General features: G+C 39.6%; 1 protein-coding gene across 2 annotated transcripts in view; it reads left to right on the top strand.

Annotated features, from left to right (window-relative positions):
* The window catches only part of RUNX2 (RUNX family transcription factor 2), a 79,878-nt gene that overhangs the window by 21,708 nt on the left and 34,772 nt on the right, over positions 1-23,398 (top strand). For both annotated transcript variants that reach the window (XM_063442064.1, XM_063442063.1), the window contains exons 2-3: positions 4,128-4,284; positions 22,947-23,051. In XM_063442064.1, the coding sequence (XP_063298134.1) occupies positions 4,128-4,284; positions 22,947-23,051 (262 nt within the window). The remainder of the gene's footprint in view (positions 1-4,127; positions 4,285-22,946; positions 23,052-23,398) is intronic.

The following is a 23,398-nucleotide window of genomic DNA, read 5'->3' as shown; positions in this document are numbered from 1 at the left end:
TATAATCGATATGCACTCACATGGGTTAGAGCCATAGAACATATAAATCGATATTTCCCATTGAGCCACTATGGACAAAGACTGAAGATGGCCTGTGTCCCCTTAGAACAGATCTGCTTGTGAGATCTGAGCCTGTCCTTTTCTGGCTCAAACCCATGTGAGTGCATATCGATTATATTTACAATCACATTGGCTTTTAAGGTTCTGGGGAACTTGTTTCCCTACAATGCCACATACAAGGTTGCATAGGTATGTCTGAGACCTGGAGCATGGTGGTGTAGGGGGTTGGTGTCCAGGCAAAGGCCGTTAAGAAGATCTAAAGCTCTTGATTTCAGTTGTAGTGGTGGGTCGTTCCTGATGGAATATAGAGATACTTGAGGGTGGAGACTAGGGGTTAGGGTGAATGTGGGGATGAAGAAGACCGTGGAAAATCAAGACAAAGTGCGATATTATGGGTGTAAACCTTTTGAAATTTAAAGTGAAGATGAGATAGGAAGGGAGACACCGAGGAGGTGGTTGGGCACTATTTGAGGGCGTGGGATGGATGCTCCTGAAAAGTTAAGAATTGTGAATTTAAATCTGCAGGAAGTGGTTTGACTTTGCACTATTAATTACCTACAGAATCTTGAAGGTACCTTCTGCCTTCTAAGACTGAGAACTATAACCAGCTCACCCCAATCTGGCTAAAACAGACTATATTATGTGTAATTTTATCCAAGTCTGTAATCACTTACACGTATACTTCATTTCACAAAGACTGTCATATTCCCATTAAAATAACATTTTGGAAAACTTTATCAGAATTCCCTCTTGGGTTAATTTTTAGTGAATAGCAACTTTTCTTGTAAGACAGTTATTTCAATCCCTGTTACGCAAGTCTGTGAATAAATGTCGCATTGAGATTTCCTAAGCTGCACCTCTGCAAACATAACTTTGCAAAATGTGTTTTTTTTTTTCGTTCTGAATTTTGCAGCTTCAATAATTTAATTTCTTTTTTTTTTTCTTCTAAATCTGATTTCTGCTCCTTTCTAACTTTTTACTATTTGTACTATTTTTTTACTATTTAGATCTACCTACATTTTATTTAACGTAATAAAATAAAGATTGTTTTGTGTAGACATTGGCAAGTTGACAAGACATACTTTTTAATTCCTCTCTTTTCCATATTTATCTAACCTTTTTTTATGAAATGGGTGACGTATGGTAAAGTGGGGTTAACACGCTCTAAGAGTCTCTTAAACAGGCAACTCAGATATATTAATACATTTGACATTTAAGTAACATGTATTCATATTTAAGAGTACAAGGAACACACTAAGCAACTTAGAGAGGCCCTAACAAACCACTTTATCAGTGTGATTGGTCTGACAAATTGAGTTTCGTAATCAGCCACGTCTATTTACAGACATTACAGAAAGATTTCTATAGTACAAAAAAAAAAAAATGGAAATCCACACTCCTGCAGATTAAAGGATTTTAATAATATAAAGTAAAACATTTTTAGATGCCAAGTAAATAATATACGTGACACTTCATTGTGCGATTGACACATTTTATATATTTTTCTTTTTTTAATTGGGTCTACTAAATATTGTAAAGTAATATAATTGCCATTTCTTAATACTGCAGTAAAAATATTTTGCAGAATTTTTACATAGTCCTGTTTTTTTTTGTTTTAAAAAAAAAAAAAGAAAAATGACTTTTAAAATAAAATTGTTGTTGTACTACCAGGCATCGTAGGCTATATGCATAGAATCTGGTATTGTTTTAAATATGACCTGTACATATTATATATATATAGAACTTTAGCAATTATTAATAACAGAGCCTCGGTTTAAAATACAGGAAAGCAGTTTATGATGTTCTAGGTATTAAAATGAAGCCTGGTCACATTAATGAACAATAGTAAAATACATGGAAAAAATATAAACAAAACAGACCCTTGTGCCTTAATGTTTGTAAAAATTCAATGTTTTACAATGAAATATGACATTTTCCAAATTAAACTGAATTGATGCAAACAAGTCACGGAAGAGATCGTTAAAGTCCCCTACTGGATGGAATGGGTTAATCCTTTATGTTTTAGTCTAATTAAATATGTAGCAGGCAATTAGTTTTAACAGATTTCTAGACTGATCCTTAAGCTAAGCTTGTAAATATGTTATTTTTGCATGCTGAATTTATACCGGAAAACAAGTGCTACGATCATTTTTTTTTTTTTACTAGTATTTAATAACCATAAGCACAAGTCAGAAGAGCAATACTGATATAAACTAAATGGGGATTATTTGTTAAACTTGGCTTTGAGCAGAATTGACTAGGGAATTTAAATTTTACTCTAATTTATCCGAGCTAAAAAAATAGACAGGTTCTGAAAATGTTACCTATATGAGACTCTTCCTTTAGAATTTGTAATTCCCTCATCAGATCGCAACAATTCCTTTTTTTACAGCGTTATTTAATAAACTTAGAATTCAAAATGGCCAAAGATTTAAGGCCAAACTAGTCGTATTGAAAGAATAGCTGACTTAGATAGTTTTTGCAGTCCGTTTATTTTGACTTATCCTGTAAGTGAGTGAACCTTTTAATGTCGACATGGTGTCACGGTATCTCTGGACATAGCATCACGCAGGCAATCTGTTTCTTCTTAAATCTAGGATGGTAGAACGTGAAATTAGGTGGCATTTATGTGGTAGCATGGGATCACATGATGTCATATAACCACGTCACGCATAGCCAAGGAAAGTGGCATTTTCTCATGAACAATTATTTTGCTGTTGACATTGTGCATTGTACCCATAAGCAGGTAATATTGAAGTTATCTTGATGTTAAACAGGACCAGGGACTACAATTGGATAAAAAGAGATGCGCCCACATATTTAGCCATTTTTACTGCCCTAAAAATGCCCAGCCACTACGTGCTGTATACTGCACTGTGTATAATGTAGTAGTGCTGGTAAATGTGTTTGGGCAATGTAAATTTGATTGAATGTCCAGTATGTCTATGTCCTCATTAATCTATTTGACTCCGTTAACTCTTTATCATCCAGAGAGGATTGTCAACAAAATCCTACAGTGTGGGTTGTACCCAGGGTGTGTGCATAGATGTTAAATTATTTTCCAGTGTTACAAAGTGTGTTGTGAGGGAAGGTGGAGATACAGAATCTGTTTTATATAATCTACCCAGAACTATAGTATAATATGTTGGCCAAACCGTGCATGCGCCGAGGAAGATTTATTTATGAAATTAGCTCATGCGATCATGTTTGTAGTGCATCTCTCCTAAAATTGGGCAAAGACAGTCTGGGATGCTGCATGTTAACATAGACAAACATGATCACTAGTACTGTGTGTACTTACATTTATTGTGCCACTCAGCCATAGGTACTCACACTGAGTGCCCATTTCCACGTGCCTGTGATTTGTGCTCGTAGCAGGAGAACCTTAATGCCAGAAAAATCATCTGGGATATATATGTAAATTATAGTATGTTTGATAGACGAGATGGCATGGTATTCAAGTAATTGGTAGCTTTGTAGTGTGCAATGTGGGGATCATGGTGTCATGTAAAGGATGTCTGTGTGGCATGGGTACATATGGGTGCCACCTGGCTTGTGAAATATTAACAGAATCAAAAATTCTCCCCAACAGAGTTTAGCTCCCAAGTTTTTGGGAGGGTTCTAGGCCCAGACCACCATTTTAAGCCTGGTTTAACTAAGCATGCTTTAAAAAAAATAATATATTAAATTACAGGGCATTATGAATTTTTAACTTTACATTAATCCGTTTTCCTCTCCTCAAAATTCATTATGTTTGTGGCATGCATTCAACACATAACTCCTTTTCACACCATCTTCTCTGTCACTTCTGCCAGTGGAGTCCTGCACCAGTTACGCAGGTTGAAACGTACACCGCATGCAATAGTGTGTCTGACGGTGAATATAATAAAAACATTGGTAACAAAATGTTATTGTTGGCTCTGTAAATGTAAAGCTGTTTTTAGGTCATAGGTCATAAAAAAAGATACCTCTCAAAACCATTCTCAAAGTAGCTCATTGTGCAAAAGAGCTGATGAAGACGTCAAAAACCCAACGTCACATTAATTCCAGGCATCATATTTACACAGGTGGTTGCCCTGGGAGAAGTGCCGGATGGCTCTGTGGTCACAGTCATGGCTGGGAACGATGAAAACTATTCGGCGGAACTCAGAAACGCTTCTGCAGTCATGAAAAATCAAGTGGCGAGGTTTAACGATCTGAGATTTGTAGGAAGAAGTGGAAGAGGTAAGGCCTAGTCTTGCAACACCTGCTTTAAAGGGATAGGCGGGTCAAATTGGTTAGATAAACTGCTTACATGATAGAATAGGCGACTATTTTCTCTCTTAAAGTGACACTGTCACCAATAATGCGTTTTTATCTAATCTGTTGCTATATAGCTTCCTGTGTTTGAATCTATTTTCATTTTTTTCCCTGAGTGTTCTGGTGTTTGTTAGGTCATGGATACTACTTTTCCTCCTGTATAGCAGTCAAGTTGACAAACCTTGACAATAGTCAGAGATCGAACAAAGTTTTTTTTAAGTTTTCTTTAATCAAATTTACCCACAATCCATCAGTAAAATCAATCCCACAGAATGTAAAACTGCAGATATTACGGGCCGGGGGAAAACAAAATGGCTGCCCTCAGATATTGATATCCTGCACAAGGAAGAACGATAAATGTAGATAAAGGCAAGGAGAGTACAATCCTTGAGATCCAAGTGACATTAAAAAACAAAAGCCAAGAGAGAAAAAAGTTATGAAAGGGCCATTTTAATTCAGAATTTTCAGCATAGCAGCAGCTTACTTTTCCACCCGGAAAAGATTCACCAGACAGCCATGGTGATGGTGTCCTCTTAATTTATTATTTTGTTCTGCTGAGGTTCCTTCTACACATACATGATGCATTCGCAGGTGACATCATCACCATGATGTCACTATGCATTGTGAAAAAAAACATCATCATACAATGGCCTCAAAGTTAAGTAACTTTTCCAAATGATTCAGTTCTGTTTGAAACATTTTTCCAAGTGATTTATCTGCAAATATTGAAAATGGTAAAATATTTGATAAATAAACAAATAAATACATAAAATATTCCATAGACATTAATTGTGACTAATGCAGATAAATAATTTCTTAAGTTTTTCTAACAGTGTTGAGAAATATAGAAATCTTATTAAATTGAGGCCAATGGCTTTGCATTTGACTGTAGGGCCATCAGAGACTTCTAAAGGTATCGTGGGACATTGTGGCTGCTCTACTAGTGAGCACTAACTAAAAGAAAGCAGTGACTGTTTTATATTACTGCTTTCACGACTTATCGTTGTCTTATAATCTATTTATCTAACCAATGACCTATTTTGACCACAGTGTGCGCTGTAAAGGTTTGTGATATTTATAGCACTAGCGTAGAGTCCGTTTGCGGTGTATCCAAAAATCACCTCTTTTCTTTTGATGAATGAAAATTGCGTATCGATGATTGCAGGCATTAGGCTGGTCTTCCATCATCAGATATGTATATGTATATGATACTAATCTGAGCTGCCACACTTGCAATGTGTACATCTAACCAATGGAACCCTATGACGTAACATTCTAGATACCATAACCTTTGCAGCTTTTTGTAGTTAAGTAGTCTTTGGGAGCCATCTGCCTGTTTTTATAAAACATTTCACGGAAAAAAACAGGCCTTCATGGCACCCAAAGGCTAGCCTGTTAGTCACCAACATAATAATGTGGATGCGTCTTCTTCATTATCTGTCGGTATGTTTCCACGGGACACTGGCATTCAAAACTTCTTGCATCTTAAATATTACAATACGTTTTACTGTTATAGTGCTCATAATGGAAACGGGACCTTTCATGCCTGTAAAAACGAAAGCTAATTTTAAAGAGCATAAAATTCTACCTATACATCGTGCTAGCAGATTTACTAGCAAATGTATAGATTGAGAGAAAAATGTATTTAAAAATAGGTCTTTCTCGCACCTCAAGGAATTGATTTAGAAAGGAGAGCAGAAAAAACCTCCGACACTCAGACTTTCTGTTTTCCACACATAGCAACCACTGCGCTTGTACTCTGGTTGCCATGCTAACTCCTTATCCAATGCTGCTAGTGCTGACTAGGATGTCGAGGGACGGAGTGACTAACATCACTCTGTTCAAATCCCAATGTGCTATTGTGTTGGCATCACAGAGAAGTTTTTCCCTATATCGGGCAAATGAAAGAAGAGACCAGGCTAAGCGCGGGAGGACCGAAAGGCGAACAGGAGATGGATGTTACAGAAGAGTTACACCCACAAAGCTGAGGACATGGCGGCGCTGGATCGGAGGTCAACATTTTATTTGGGGCTAATTCCGGCAAATTTAAAATCTACAGGACAGGTTCACTTTAAGCTTCAGTTGTAAATAGCTGGGAACAGTGTCCAGTCTGACATTTTTCCTGTTGACTGAAGGTCAGGGCTCTTATCCACGAACCTTGAGACCATCTCCAAGTGATAAGTGATATAAACATTTACCTCATTTCTATTTCACGGCAAGTAGCGAGGAGACACTTATTATCAAAAAAGATTTATTTTGTGTTAATTTTCCTTTTTTCTTAAGCTATTAAATATCAGAGGCATTGCATACATATGGAATATATAACATATAAGTGCATCAAGCTCAGAAGCTGTATGTTGTCATTTTCAATTTATTCCAATGACTTTCTTTAAATAATCTTCAAGTACTACTAGTTGTACTATTGTTTGCTGCAAACAGAACGTGAAAAAGAAAAGCCTTTTTAGAACACTTTATATATTTTTCAGCTGAATTTCCAGATTATTTTATTTCTTTCTGGATTGCTAAACAATGGGCAATAAGAGATGTTAATGGAGTACTTATTGTTCCTTATATAACTGACAGCAATACACCATAGAAACATATAGAGTCACACGATTCCTTATTTGAACTGATAATTGACTCCTATGATTCCACTATGCTATATTTCACTGCCAGAAAGGATTTGTCTGTTCCCATGCTTTAACCCCTTAAGGACACATGACATGTGTGACATGTCATGATTCCCTTTTATTCCAGAAGTTTGGTCCTTAAGGGGTTAATAGCAAAACCATATCAGAGAGGGAGATGCAGATTAAATATCGTAGCCATTTATTAATTAATTTTATTTAAACTCTATTTAAACACCCCAAAACCCTGGCATCATTGTCATAGAATGTGTGCATAGCTAGAGTGACGTCGGTCATTCTGTTCCCTTAAACCTCTGGCACAGCACAGGGAGCTTGAGGTCTCTTCCTGATCAGAGAATGAACAAGGTCTAGTGTGCATGCACTACTCCTAACATCATGCACAAGTGCATGGCAACCCAAAAATGCAGTCTGTGTTCCTGATCCTATAGTGTTCCTTTAATTGGGTCTATGTAGAATGTAGGTCCAAAAATGTTCCAAACGTGTATTCTTGACCCTATCGTGTTAAAAACTTTATTTATTAACCTGGTCCCCACCCCGATACGCCTCACCTGGGATTCTCAGAATTGACAATCTCAGCCAATCCAGTGCTTTCTCATAGGATCGTCAATTCTGATGAGCTCAGCCAATGAAGGGGCAGAGCCAATTGTTGCCCTAATCAATCAGCATCTCCTCATAGAGATGCATTGAATAATCTCCATGTTGTGCAGCACTGACCCAGGAAGCCCCTCCAGTGGCTGTCTGAGTGACTGCCACTGTAGGTGTACCACGGTCGCTCAGCATTGACCAGAAGTTTCCCAACCCAGTCCTCAAGGCACACCTACCGTGTTTCTCCGAAAATAAGACCGGGTCTTATATTAATTTTAGTCACAAAAAACACACTAGGGCTTATTTTCAGGGTAGGGCTTATTTATTTACGGTACCGGTATGTACATTGAACCCCCACTTTAATTAATCCACCCCCCTTTAATTAATCCACCCCCCTTTAATAAATCCACCCCCCTTTAATAAATCCACCCCCTCTAATTAATCCACCCCTCCTTTAATAAATCCACCCCCTCTAATTAATCCACCACCCCTTCAATAAATCCACCCCCTCTCATTAATCCACCCCTCTAATTAATCCACCCCCTTTAATAAATCCACCCCCTCTAATTAATCCACCCCTCTAATTAATCCTCCCCTCATTTAATAAATCCACCCCCTCTAATTAATCCACCCCTTTAATAAATCCACCCCTTCGAATTAATCCACCCCTCCTTTAATAAATCCACCCCCTCTAATTAATCCACCCCCCCTTTAATTAATCCACCCCCCTTTAATAAATCCACCCCTTCTTTAATAAATCCACCCCCCTCTAATTAATCCACCCCTCCTTTAATAAATCCACCCCCTCTAATTAATCCACCCCTCCTTTAATAAATCCACCCCCTCTAATTAATCCACCCCTCTAATTAATCCACCCCCTTTAATAAATCCACCCCCTCTAATTAATCCACCACCCCTTCAATAAATCCACCCCCCACTCATTAATGCACCCCTCTAATTAATCCACCCCCTTTAATAAATCCACCCCCTCTAATTAATCCACCCCCTCTAATTAATCCACCCCCTTTAATAAATCCACCCCCTCTAATTAATCCACCACCCCTTTAATAAATCCACCCCCCTCTAATTAATCCACCCCTCTAATTAATCCACCCCCCTTTAATAAATCCACCCCCTCTAATTAATACACCCCCCTCTAATTAATCCACCACCCCTTTAATAAATCCACCCCCTCTAATGAATCCACCCCCTCTAATTAATCCACCCCCCTTTAATTAATCCACCCCCCTTTTAATTAATTCACCCCCCCCCTTTAATTAATTCACCCCCCTCCCCTTTAATTAATTAAGTCCCAGACATAAAATACCGGTATCTACTCACAGTTCAAAGAGTCCGACCACTGGGTGCCTCACCGCCCGGAATGGATCCTTCCGCTGAAGATCCGTGAAGGCAGACTGACGGCGCTGTGCACGTCGTCATTACGCTGCGCACGTCGTCATCACGCTGCGCGATGCCGCGGCCCGCAACGCTCCTCCTCATAGAAGAAGGAAGTCCCGCCGGGCCGCAAAGGTAAAATGCCTAGGTCTTATTTTCGGGGTAGGGCTTATAGTGCAGCCCACCCCAAAAATTCAGCTAGGGCTTATTTTCGGGCTAGGTCTTATTTTCGGGGAAACACGGTACCAGTCCAGGATTTAAGGATTACCCAGTTTTGTCTAAGGTGTTTTTTCTTTTTTTTCTAAAAACACCTTAGACAAAACTGGGTAATCCTTAAATCCTGGACTGGTAGGTGTGCCTTGAGGACTGGGTTGGGAAACACTGACCTAGGCAATTAATGTAAACACTTCCTTTTCTCTGAAAAGGCAGAGTTTGCATGAAAATGCCTGCAGGGACATACTATGCTCACCAGAACAAATACAATAAGCGGTAGTTTTTCTGGTGACTATAGTGAGCCTCTCAGTATGACAGGTGAAATTGGCTTATCTACTATTGTTTATTTTTGATTCCTTTTTTTCTTCTGTAAAATATATATTTTTTAAATAAATAAAAATGATACACACACAGTACAGCTGATCCATGTTTGAGTATTTTGTGCGAACTAAGGTAATTTCCTTTGAACAATGCACGTTCTGGTTAGTCATTCCCAGTCCAGTTTATTGCGTGCCTAATGGGAAAATGACTAACCTATTTTATTTTAGTTCTATCTGTTTTATGGAAGTTACAGTCAGTATCTACCCTTATCTGTCCAGTTCGGAATATCACACTTTACACTAGTTAGTTTAGCTGTTAGTCTAAACACAGCCTTATCTATGACATGACTTCACCATTTGCTCAGCAAGTGGGTCCTGGCATTTGCTGAGGTCACATGGAGTAATTTGACTTCTGTTTTAATCTGTTGTGAGTGAACCTGAATGCTCCTTTAAAATCGTACAGTTATACTTTAAATTAATTAAAGGGACACCTGCCTCTTCTTCTTCTTTTTTTTTTTTTTTTTAAATTCTTTATTTTTTCTGTGCATAGCATAACAATACGCTTGTGAAAGCCACGACAGCTGTGACAAGCCAGACAGTAAACAGTATTAAACATCATTGTGGCATAGAATTGACTGCACAATTTTATAATAAAATAAGTATAACAGGCTTCAACATTTTGGGAGGATAAGCTAGCTGGCATGTAACATGAAATGCATCTCCCTATTGCTCGTTACCGTTGGTGTAGCAATCGATGCTTCAAGGTCATGTGTATACAAAAAGGCTACAACAGCAGAAGTAATATTTAAAGTTATGGTTGTTAGTCAGTGTTTTTCAGGAGATTAAACATACATACATCGTTAGTCTGGTTAGCCTTGCATTATATAAATGTACTACGTTTGCCTAACAGTGTGGTTGCACATTTGAATAAAAAAATAAAAATAATTTTAAAGCAGTTTGTACAGACGCTTCTTTTTGCCGCCCTCATTAGTGGGCGCTTAATTAAAGCTCATAATATAAGTAACTAGCTAGGCAACAACTTAGATAGCATAAATGACTTGAAATACCACTGGAGTTATATTTTAACAGGAAACAGTAGTGGAAACACATAAATAACGTTGTTGGCAGAGATTCGTGGAAGTTCAATTGGGGCATATGAGGCTGGGTTTACACCGAGTACTATGCCTGCTATTGAGTCCAAGTCCCTGTTGGATCAGCCGATGCCGTGTTGGGGCTGAGTGTGTGCCCCCTGCGTCGGTCGGTGCAGTTGGCGCGGTCTCCCCGGTGTGCAGGCGCCTGGCATCCCTGGGTCTCTTAGGAGTGTGTTGGTCGGCGAGTCAGCTCTCCAGTTTGCAGTCATGCTGTGCGGGGATGTATGCGAACCTCGCTGGACGTCAGTTCCTGGAGCTGGTGAGTAGCTTGTGTGGGATGCCGGTTTGGCAATCTTGTTCTCTCGAGTGTGGGGGCCATTATGCTCTCTCATGCAGTATGGCGCCGCTTCCCGCCCTTGGATTCGACTGCGTTTGCGGGGTCTAGTTGTCTCTCTGGGTGATTGTATTGGATGCTGGTAATGGCGCCTCCTGGTTGCCGGTAGGATCCAGGTGGCCACTAGTTTCACTGCCAGGTGGCGAGCCATACCACGGTCGCTCAGCATTGACCAGAAGTTCGCACAGAGTCGGTCGAAGTCCCCCAAGGGATTCCTGGTAGTTTGGACTTGCGTGCGTCGCTGTTGGGACTTTCGCTGGGCGGCCATCTTGGCTACCTCCCAGGGGCCCGGGTAGTGCTGGTGCTGTGCTGGCTCAGTGGGACAGTCACCTCTATGTTTTAGTCTTCGCTTCGTCAGGCTACAGGTGCCGGGATATCCCTCTCCGGCAGGGGGGGGGGGGAGGAAGTATGTCGGGGAGACCTCCAGGTGAGTTGCTGCGGTCTCTTATTTTGTCCGGATAGGCCTCTAGTAGGCCTCAGGTCTATCCCCGAGTAGGAGCCTCCGATATCGGTCGGAATGCTTAGCTCTTGGTTCTTAAGTGTAGGGTCACCCTTCTTCGGGTTGCCCCCCCGTCGATTCGGCAAACTTTTTCTCCCGTTTTTGGCTACTTAGGAGCGTTTGTTGCACGGAGCTCGTCTCCAGTGCGACCGTTCAGCATGGCGCTTAGCTCCGACCCCCTTCTTTTTTTTTTTTTTAATGCATTATATATATATATATATATAATGCATTTAAAGATGTAAATAATTGCAGCAGATTTAAAGCTTCTTGGGGGGGGGGGGGGGCTGGGGGAGGGGGGCTCTGTTTTCATTCAGCTCGTCTCCAGTGCGACCGTTCAGCATGGCGCTTAGCTCCGACCCCCTTCTTTTTTTTATTTTTTTATGCATTATATATATATATATAATGCATTTAAAGATGTAAATAATTGCAGCAGATTTAAAGCTTCTTGGGGGGGGGGGGCTGGGGGAGGGGGGCTCTGTTTTCATTGTGAATGCTGTGCTTATACCATAAACCTCAACAGACGTTTATGGTGTCGGTACTTAAGCAGGTCCAAGTGGTTTACTAGGTGGAGACTAGGTTGAGGATAGAGCTTGTCTTATGTTTGCTTGTCTAGTTTTGAAAGTTGTAGTAGTTTTTTTTTTCATTAAATTTGAAATTTATAAATGACCATTTTCAGAAACGTTAAATTATAAGTTATAGAACGTTGAAATATTGTCATGATTTGGCCTTCTACAGATCTATCTTTACCTGGCCTTGTTTTACAATGTGATCAGTCTAGGTCTCAGATTAGTAATTTGCACTAATCACTGTGTGTGATCAAGCAGCCACCAATTAGACCTGTGTCAGCATCTAATTCAGCATCAGTGATGGAGAACGTTTTACCCATGATGCAGTCATCCAAGGTCGAGTGGTCTGTACTTCGTATGCTTGAGAAATCTCTGTTGCAATGACTTAATCTGGGGAATCCCTTCAGTGATGTCATGTGGGGAAATTCTTGTTGCGAAGACATCAGTTTGTTGTCCTCTACAAACAGAGACCCATGACGAGATGTTGGAGTCTTCTGCGATTTGCACTGATATCTCGCATCTAAAAAATAAATAAATATCAACTTCATAAAGATTTTAAAAAATAAATCTAGAAACCTCTTATTAGAAATAATAATAAAAAAAAAGTAGATGCTCTTACTCCCAAGCCCTAAACGTCCTTCTAAATAGTGTTTTTAGCTCTTTAAATCTTTAAAGGTTTTGTATAGGACACGCACTGAGACTAAACCATGTATTGTGAAACACTGGGAAGGCCTCCATCCTCCATTATCCTAAGGAGGGACACAAACATGACACAAACATGACCATAACATGATGATATGTAAAGACGGGGCTTTCTGACTTTCTCTGATATTTACTTCTTTTTTTACTTTTTTACTCTCACTTACTTTTTCGCTCCCAAAAATGTAAACTTAAAAAAAAAAAAAAAATCCCTTGCAGCACCTTTTCTCCTCATTTTTTTTGTTTTTGCTCTCTACACCATCTTTCCGTTACTGTTACATTGTTGCTTTTTTCATAGTGTCCCTCTTCTTTTCAGCTGTTATTATTCCTGCAGTTTATTATGTTAGAAATTAAGTACCAACGCACCAGAGAAGAAAGAGGGAAGTTTGGGTTCAATACGTCGAAAAATAGCTCTTCACACTCCCTTTACTGCCAAGTTATTTTTGTTTTTAACAAATTAGCAAAACATTTATTGTCAAACATACAGTGATAGTAATATTGTCAGTTTACACAATTTCATTTTTTTTCATTTATGTTTTAATTTTTTAATAGGACATTGAAGAGAGAGTGGAATAACCCATTTTAGAGATTAGATGGTGTCTCCATTTAATGAAATATTACAAATTGGACCTGAAATATTAGGATGGAAACTAACAATATATATTGATCTTATAATGAAGGTGTGACATAAATAGATGAAATCGTCAAATATTCAGTTTATGGGTATTAATATGGGTAATTATCTTCTGATGGCATTCCTGAGAATGATGTTTTCGAAAACTGTACCTATTCAGACACTACATTTGTTTTCGCAAACCATTTATACTATACAGAGCTTTGCAAATTGATGTTGCAACCTGCAAATAATTGCAGTAATGTTTATAGTCCAGCCCTGTCTCACTGCCTGCTAGAATATGGGCACAATGTTTAATTAGCTGTGGTTGTTACAGAGTGTGGGAAAATGGAAGAACCTCAAACGACAGTCCCTCTGCATAGATGCAGAAGGGTAGGATTGAGTCCTTTAAGAGAAACGTGTAATTAGATGGGCAAATTACCTCTGTGAGTTGAAGATTATAACAAAATAATGGCCTCAACATCCAGTTTTGAATGGGGGAGTCATGAGAGTTCTAGGTTACCAATTGCTAGAGATTCTTAGATCTCACAATGCACTCTATACACACCCCATGCACGTCTCCACATAGCTCACTAGTTCAGAAAAGTAAGTCTGCTTTAAATATCTTTATGTTTCTATTATGTAGGCTCTACTTTGTATCCTCTTGAAGACACCATGTTATCTCAAACGCATATGTTATTTTATTTTATTTTATTTTGCTTCAATTATAACTAAAATAAAATGTAAATAATTTAGGTGACATCAATGACCTATTTCAGTTTTGCTGCGCATCAAGTGCCTACTGTCCACGAATCTTTTGAGCAACTCACCCATTCATTGTTCGAATTGTTTATCATTTTGTTTAACACTGAAGGTTCTCACAGTAGTTGGCGTAAAGCTAGTGTGTAGAGTATTTGTTGTGAATTGTGCACACAAATTGTCAGAATTTAGAATAGGATCTGCGTTCGCTACCGTGCAGGCAGAATAAAAATTATAAAAATTGCTGAGAAGAATATATAACCAACAAAGTATTATGGCGTCTGTCATCTGTTCGTGTACTGACTTACACTAAGCCATGAATTTTACAATTATATTAGCTTATTTCAGCAAAGATTAAAAAGGACAGTTTACATTTATTTCAGTATTTTAATATGACCCATTATTTTTAGGTTATTTTGCTTTCTTTTTTTGTGGTTTTGTGGACTGGTGAACAATCTTTTTATCAGCATCCAGGTTTGATGATGCCAGCTGACGTGCAGACCGTCCTGATGTTACGGGGCAAATAAACTCAGCAAAGCCGTTAAAGATATTCACTGTCTGTTGTGGAAATGTTACCTAGAAATAATGTGGCAACAGAAAATGTTCCATGTTCTTTCTGGTTCATTTCTGACTGTTAACAAACACAGCTTGCACAGGATGTCACAAAAATAACAAAACACGACAACGTTAGTGAAACAAATGCTTTTTTATCACAGCGAATTGATGAATCACAAAGTGTGAATGCCAATCCCACACAAATGTACCTCATTTACTGAAAACTCACCCGCACGGGACTAGAATTTAAAGATCGACACTCCCCTGTATGTAGAGTCCCCGATCATGGCTAAAATGCAAAGCCAGGCGTCAATTCCCATCATTCTCTGACAGCCAAAAGCTAAAAAAAATCTATAGTTGTTAAAATCCAGTGTCAGGTGCTGAAGTTCTGAGCTGAGCTCTTGGGAATACCACCATTTCATTGACAGTGCTGCTTTTCATTGACTCTGCTCAGTTATTACCATACCCAGCCTATTATTCTCACTGTACAACCCAATTCTCACCATCACCACACCACTACTTTAAAAGCCTTTCCTGTTATCACAGTGAATATTGTATTTGTGGCCTTGGTGCCCAGGGACAATTGGGTTGTAAATATGGTAATTTGCCTTCAGGCCGTTTCTATCTAGCGCGCAAGGGTTGTAATGATAAATGGGCACTACAAATGCTCTACTTGCAGAGCCGAAACGTTGCTATGCTTGTAAACACGTATGGTAAGTAAAATACCCTGAAACAAACAGATTAATCTAGTACTAGAAAAGGATAGAGGCAATTTCTCAAGAATGCTTTTTCAAAGTAGACGACCATGTTTTTTTTGCATATTATGTATAAATGTATATTTACATCCGTTTGATCCTGAGTTCCTTCCGAGTCTGAGGGTAATTACGGTGAAGAAAATAGCTATCTTATCAAGAAATAAAGTGTGTGGTTTACTGACTAAACTATGTATTGTAGAGAACTGTCCGGTGATTGTTATATTTCAGAATTGGCTTGTTTTGATATGCAATTTTCACTTTTGTTGTCGAAATCTTCACAATTTCCAGTTTGGTTAATAATTTAACTAAATGTCTTACTGTCATTTTTTCTTCTTCTGACTGATCTTAATGTAACTGGGCTGTGTGTTCATCTCCCATCCATTGACATAAAACATGGATGGAGGACTCTTACTCTAAGGAAGAAACTCCTAAACATATTTATTCTAGAACCGAAAAGAAAAACAAAAGATGTTCTCCATCTAACTGTATCGACTCTCGGCTTTGGCCAGCTTCCCAAATAGCAATTTCAATATTTAAAAAGGAGGGGAAAGGGACAGACGTAACTGCTAGCAGGCTTTACACGCATGGGAGATGAAGACAGTCTCTTTTGATGGTGGGTAATTATGTCCAAAGAGAACTGACCCCTCCCCTCCGGTTTCTTATGATCTTAACGGAGGAAACACAGTTTTGTTTCTCTTTGAAGCAGACTGGAGTTTGAGATTGTCCTCTGTCTGATGCCAGAGGCAGCCTTGAGATATTGGCCTACACTTGCCTTCTGTTAGTTAATTTCCCATCTCACGTTGCAGAGGAGGAAAGCCTCCTAGATACACGCAGATCAATGTATCTAGGAGCTACCAGGAGAGGCATGGTCTGCCGGCGTGCTTGTCTGATAATGTCTTCTCCCAACACTCTCAGCCATCAGAAGAACATGACTCAGTTCACCAAAATGGAGATTGTGCAAAATCGGTAAAGGCTTATTTCAAAATAGACTTAAATCAAAATAGCTAAACAAAACTTGGTAAATTTGCCAATTTTTCCAATGCGGTTATTTTGGTAAAAAATCTGCAGTTTTACCAATTCTCTAATTCTCGATTTAGTGACTTAACCCCAAGGAATGTGAAACATTTACATTGCATTTTTTCTTGTTAAGACGTAACCTTACGTTAAGACGTTAAGACGTAACCGGTCATAGTAGCATTCTAAAGATTCGGTAAGGGAATAAGAATCATTGCTGACAGTTAAAACATTTTATCACCATCAATGTTAGGTAAAGCCTTTCCTGTTGATATGTCATTGGTGCCACAGGGATTAACGATAAACTAAAAAAAAAAAAAAAAAAAAGACTAGTCATTATGTGCAAAGCATGGACAATGTAAAATGTGGAATAAACTAATGTCTACATGGTTTTAAGTACGTCTTGCGGTGGTATAAAAAATGATGTAAAACTGGAAAAAAAATCATAGTGTAATGTTATAGACCATGATACCATAACGAGATATGGCAACAAATGCACTCACTTATACAGGGAGCAGTATTACACCTCTCTAGCCATGCATCTGAAGATGAGTTTGACTTTTGTTGCAGTGTAACTACTTCCCACAAACACACTAAACCAGGTCTCCCACTTTTCAGTAATTCATAAAGACATATTTGTCTACTTAGTAGCGACAACATTGTCTTATAGACAAGCCTGAGATTGACTAAAGACGGTGCTCCGTCGTCACCATTTCTCCAATTCCAACACGCGGCTCCTGGTAACTGAAACGCCAGGAGCTGACGAAGACATACAGGGTGAAGATGGTGGCGGCTGCGAGGGACAGCTTGAGGTAAGTAAAACTTACTTTCCCTACACCCTCCTGCCACTGGATCCACACCGGTTATGTCACTTTTGGGGGTAATTTGTGAAATATACAAAGACCCCTGAAAGTTCCATATTAAAAAAAATTGTAAGGCGCTGTGTAATATGTTAGCGCTTTCTAAATGCTGATAATGATAGCCAGAATCAAAAAATTTTAATTGGCAAAATAGTTAATTCCCTAATAGCAGAGTTGTGTGATGTTTCTAGTTTGGCAATTTTTTAAAATTTGCAATTCCCTAATCTCTGCAATTTCCAGTTTAGTAAATAAATTTAAAGACTGTCAATTGTTTAGTAGGAGAAAGGCTGATAACATCTCTTACAGTGCAGTTTCTCCTGAATGTTGAAGGTCAGAGATAAGTGTAGTGCTAAAGAAACACACACATTCATTTTCCTGTTAGTACTTGTGTCTCATAATCTGTAATCCCCTCCACCCCCCCATTGTGTCATATGCACTTTATCAGAATTATTAAAACCAGCACATAGCCAAGCAACATCTAATTCCTAATAAATGTGACACGTTATAAATAATAGATAAAGGATAAATAGGGATTGAAGGTAATACAGTAAGGTGCATGCTTTGTATTGGTCAGAGTATGTGTGAAGAATTATCATAGATGTGTCCTGCAGCGCATGTTGCTGCTAAGTAACCATTATAGTGGAATCCAAGCAGAAGTTGTAGTGCTAAGATTTAGCGGTGGGTTGTTCTATTTTTTTTCTTTTAAAGGGACACTCCACTACCCAAATACAGAAAAATAAAAATCAGACCTTTAGTAGATATATCCCAAGTGAAAGCATGGATGCATTTAATTATTCATTTTTTTAATTGGGAGTATATCTAAACACAGCTTGCAAAATCTGCAGCTCTCTTGTCTGCAGCCTTTGCAAGACCTCCCTTTCTAACCCCGCCCAGACTTTCTGTGGCTGTCCAATCACAGACTTCCCAATGCAGCTCAATGAGAAGTCTTTGCAAGGCAGGTGCTTTGGGTAATTACTACCTTTTGAGTTTAGCTCCACTGAGCTAATTAAACCAGGAAGTAACAGGACCCGTTGTCTGACTGACAGCCAGGGACGTGTAACCACGTTAATTTATAAAAGTGTAAATTTCTATTGAAATCTGAACATTTTGTAAAATGAAAAAAAAAAAGCAGGCAAACCAGAGAGCTCACTCATCATACATAAAGCACATCAACAAGCTAAATAGATTAAATCAGATGCCAGCCAGAAAGGCCACATGATGGCACAGAGATGTAGATCACCTTAATCTCTGTAATACGGGGATGCGTTGACTTTGCCATTAAGGACACGTGCCTGTGTACATTAAATGGATGCTGAATCTCCTTACCCTCACTCCTCATCATTCTGTTAACCTGGGAGCCATCATAAAAATAATAAAAATTGGTACTTGCAGTATAAATCTTGTTCTCAAAAACACTTGTTTGCCAAATAAAATAGCAATATTTACAATCAATCAAAATAAGTCTAATAGTTATTAATATATGTTCAGCGCACAAATATGTGATTAATATTTTTTCATGGTTGCATTGATTAACTGATACTATAACTCAACCCTACGTTTAACTGCTTTAGTGATCAAGGAAACGTGGTGGTTTATATATAAAGAGACGTTTGTATCTTCCATCTGTCTCTCTTCCTCTCTCTGTCTGTCGTCTTCCTCCATCCCTGTATCACTCTATACCTCTTTCTGTCTACCTCAATCTGTCGTATTCATCTCTTTATCTGCCTCCCATCTTCTCTGTCTCACAACCTCAGTTTCTCTCCATCTCGTTAATCTCTCTCTGTCTCAGAACCCCAGTGTCTCTCCATTTTGTTAATCTCTATCTGTCTCTGAACCCCAGTGTCTCTCCGTCCCGTTACTCTCTCTCTGTCTTTGAACCCCAGTGCCTCTCCGTCTCGATAATCTCTGTCTGTTTCTGAACCCCAGTGTCTCTCCATCTCGTTAATCTTTCTCTGTCTCTGAACCCCAGTGTCTCTCCATCTTGTTAATCTCTCTCTGTCTCTGAACCCCAGTGTCTCTCCGCCTCGTTAATCTCTCTCTGTCTCTGAACCCTAGTGTCTCTCCATCTCATTAATATCTCTCTCTGTCTGTGAACCCAAGTGTCTCTCCATTTTGTTAATCTCTCTCTCTGTCTCTGAACTCCAGTGTCTCTCCGTCTCGTTAATCTCTCTCTGTCTCTGAGCCCCAGTGTCTCTGCGTCTCGTTAATCTCTCTCTCTGTCTCTGAGCCCCAGTGTCTCTCCATTTTGTTAATCTCTATCTGTCTCTGAACCCCAGTGTCTCTCCGTCTCGTTAATCTCTCTCTGTCTCTGAGCCCCAGTGTCTCTCCGTCTCGTTAATCTCTCTCTCTGTCTCTGAGCCCCAGTGTCTCTCTGTCTCGTTAATCTCTCTCTGTCTCTGAACCCCAGTGTCTCTCCGTCTCGTTAATCTCTCTCTGTCTCTGAGCCCCAGTGTCTCTCTGTCTCGTTAATCTCTCTCTCTGTCTCTGAGCCCCAGTGTCTCTCCATTTTGTTAATCTCTATCTGTCTCTGAACCCCAGTGTCTCTACATTTTGTTAATCTCTATCTGTCTCTGAACCCCAGTGTCTCTCTGTCTCGTTAATCTCTCTCTCTGTCTCTGAGCCCCAGTGTCTCTCCGTCTCGTTAATCTCTCTCTCTGTCTCTGAGCCCCAGTGTCTCTCCATTTTGTTAATCTCTATCTGTCTCTCAACCCCAGTGTCTCTCTGTCTCGTTAATCTCTCTCTGTCTCTGAACCCCAGTGTCTCTCCGTCTCGTTAATCTCTCTCTGTCTCTGAGCCCCAGTGTCTCTCTGTCTCGTTAATCTCTCTCTCTGTCTCTGAGCCCCAGTGTCTCTCCATTTTGTTAATCTCTATCTGTCGCTGAACCCCAGTGTCTCTCCGTCTCGTTAATCTCTCTCTGTCTCTGAGCCCCAGTGTCTCTCTGTCTCGTTAATCTCTCTCTCTGTCTCTGAGCCCCAGTGTCTCTCCATTTTGTTAATCTCTATCTGTCTCTGAACCCCAGTGTCTCTCCATTTTGTTAATCTCTATCTGTCTCTGAACCCCAGTGTCTCTGTCTCATTAATCTCTCTCTGTCTCTGAGCCCCAGTGTCTCTCCGTCTCGTTAATCTCTCTCTCTGTCTCTGAGCCCCAGTGTCTCTCCATTTTGTTAATCTCTATCTGTCTCTGAGCCCCAGTGTCTCTCCGTCTCGTTAATCTCTCTCTGTCTCTGAGCCCCAGTGTCTCTCCGTCTCGTTAATCTCTCTCTCTGTCTCTGAGCCCCAGTGTCTCTCCATTTTGTTAATCTCTATCTGTCTCTGAGCCCCAGTGTCTCTCCGTCTCATTAATCTCTCTCTGTCTCTGAGCCCCAGTGTCTCTCCGTCTCATTAATCTCTCTCTGTCTCTGAGCCCCAGTGTCTCTCCGTCTCGTTAATCTCTCTCTCTGTCTCTGAACACTAGTGTCTCTCTATCTCGTTAATCTCTCTCTGAACCAAATCCACCAATCCCCCTCTCTCTGTCTATCTCTGTATATCTTTTCCGTCTGTCTCTGTACATTGATCTCTCTCTCTCTCTCCCTCCATCTCCCTATTTCTCTCCCCCTCTCTCTGTCTCCATTGAGGAAAAAGCTGCGTTAAACCGCTGACAGACTAGAAGAAATCTTTGTATTTTAGAGGCCTAGCAGCAATGGAGACCCTGGCAGGCCATCTGATCCTTTAACCAAGAACAGAAGCATCTTCACAGATCAGTGGGGCTTTGAGACTCCTGGCTGTTTATTGAGTCACTGCCTCCCGCCCACATCTTCCTGTCTTTAAACAGTTTGCAGAACTGACTGACAAGAATAAGCATCACATATCTAACTGATTACAACTGTCAGTGAGTCTGCAGAAGCCTGGTCAGCGCTCTGCGTCTCTCCCTCCATTCCCTCACATGTGTAAACCCTGCAGCGCTGGAAGTCTGGGTCTCTCTCGCTGGCCGTCTCTGAACAGACAGCGGGGACATTCACGGTTAATGACGGTCCATTCACAGCAGTAGTAATGCTGTATTATATGGACTCAGCGCTGGGGGAGGAGATGTGAAAACGCCTCGCTGCGTCCTAGCTATGGCTGCGCATGCGTGCCGCGCCCGAATTCTCGCTCAGCAAATAAACATACGTTCTGAAAATAAATAAAAACACAGGGCCTATCTAGCAAGCTAATTTTTTTGTTTATCTGTTTGTCTATCTAACTGTCTGCCTATTTCTCTGTATGTCTATCTGTCTGTCTGTCTTCTAACAGTGTGTGTTCAATATGTCTCAGTTTGATGTCACAGCTTTCCATTGTCTGTCTGAGTAGCAGTGAAATGGCGCACTGTTGTAATACAAAGTTTTGGATAAGGGAACCTAAAATGTGTGGCTAGGGTGTACTCAAGGTTGGTGTGCTTATGTTTAGAGGAATTTTACGTTTAGATTTTATACGCATGCGAGATGCTGTGAACGGTAAATCCCGTAATGAAGGATGAGAGTGATGGGGGTTGCAATCGACAGCATCTCCAGTGTTGACAAAGGTTTGGGAACACAACACTGTAAGGACGCCTGGTTGTACTGCATGGTACTGTTTTAACCCCTTAAGGACCAAACTTCTGGAATAAAAGGGAATCATGACATGTGACACATGGCATGTGTCCTTAAGGGGTTAAATGAAAGCTAATTTAATTCATCTACTAATAGTCTGGTAAATAGTCGAACATTGTCCAGAAAATAAGGCGTTTGCACTTAAACCATTCAGCACGCATGTTACGAGTTTAGCAGTAGTAACACAGGTCAGTCAGCTGGAGAACTATTTTTGATGACTGATGTAACAAGTTTTATTAATATGCCACCCATAATAAAATAATTTTTGGATCTATTTATAACAAACTTACAAGAGATGTCTTACATAGTGTAATGTAAAAAAAAGGGAGGGGGAAGGGGTGAATACACACACACAGAATTGATAATGGGATAACTATGTGCCAAGTTGCTAATTTTGAATCCTAGATGTTTGTGAACTACATCTTGTGATGATCAGAGAACCTTAAAATACAAAAAGAAGCTCTGTCTCTCTTTCACTCTCTCTCTTTTTCTCTCTCTCTATATAGATGCAGCTAAGCTTGGCACTCCTCAGACTAATATACATAAATCATAGCCTTGCCTGGGTGCAAACCTGCTTTGACCATATAATTAACCAAAAAAAGGGGTGCACTCCAAGGTTTTCAAATCCCACAAATTCCATGTTTAATAAAGTTCTAAATAAAAACATTGTCATCTGTGAAAAAAAATCAACGTTTCTACCCATTCGGGACTTTATCAAGATCATGATAAAGACCCAAACAGGTAGAAACGTCAATTTTTTTTTCACAGATCGCAATGTTTTGATTTAGAACTTTATCAAACACAGAATGTTTGGATATGAAGACCTTGGAGTGCACCCTTTTTTAGTTTATTATATATATAAATATAGATACGAGGTAAGTGGCAGCAGGGTAAACAATTAACACAGAACTGACTTTACACATTTTGTTTTCTATACTTTATACAGGTTATTAACAATTACATTATCACTCAGCAGGCTACCTGGCTCACACAGGACTTTTTGTCATTCCATTTGCAGGAAAGAGCTTTACGTTGACAATAACGGTTTTCACAAACCCACCTCAAGTTGCCACTTACCACAGAGCCATAAAGGTGACGGTGGACGGACCCAGAGAACCAAGACGTAAGTAAAAACTTCCTCTCTATCCATCAGTATTATCTGGGGAGGGGGCTAGCGAGACACTGGTGGGATATTGTTATCTGTGTGGACTTCCAAGGGTTAAATTTGTCCTGTCACCTCAATTTAATATTATTCTAGTTTTTAATATTTGACAACGTGCAAACCTTTCGTTACCTGTGTTTTTTTTTTTTTTTTTTAAGATCGGCAGTGTTTTAAAATATTTTCTATAAACCCATTTAACTCCTAAAAGGCAGATAATTGAGCAGCGCGATTGCAGGGGCATGATCTGTACACCAAAACTGCCAAATTGAGCTGGAGTTGTTTTAGTGCCTGTAGTGTCCCTTTAAATA

The sequence above is a fragment of the Pelobates fuscus genome, chromosome 2 (genome assembly GCF_036172605.1).
Source record: "Pelobates fuscus isolate aPelFus1 chromosome 2, aPelFus1.pri, whole genome shotgun sequence".
In the NCBI taxonomy this organism is placed as follows: Eukaryota; Metazoa; Chordata; class Amphibia; order Anura; family Pelobatidae; genus Pelobates; species Pelobates fuscus.
Note: the sequence above shows the minus strand (reverse complement) of the source record. Positions and strands in the feature narration are given on the sequence as shown.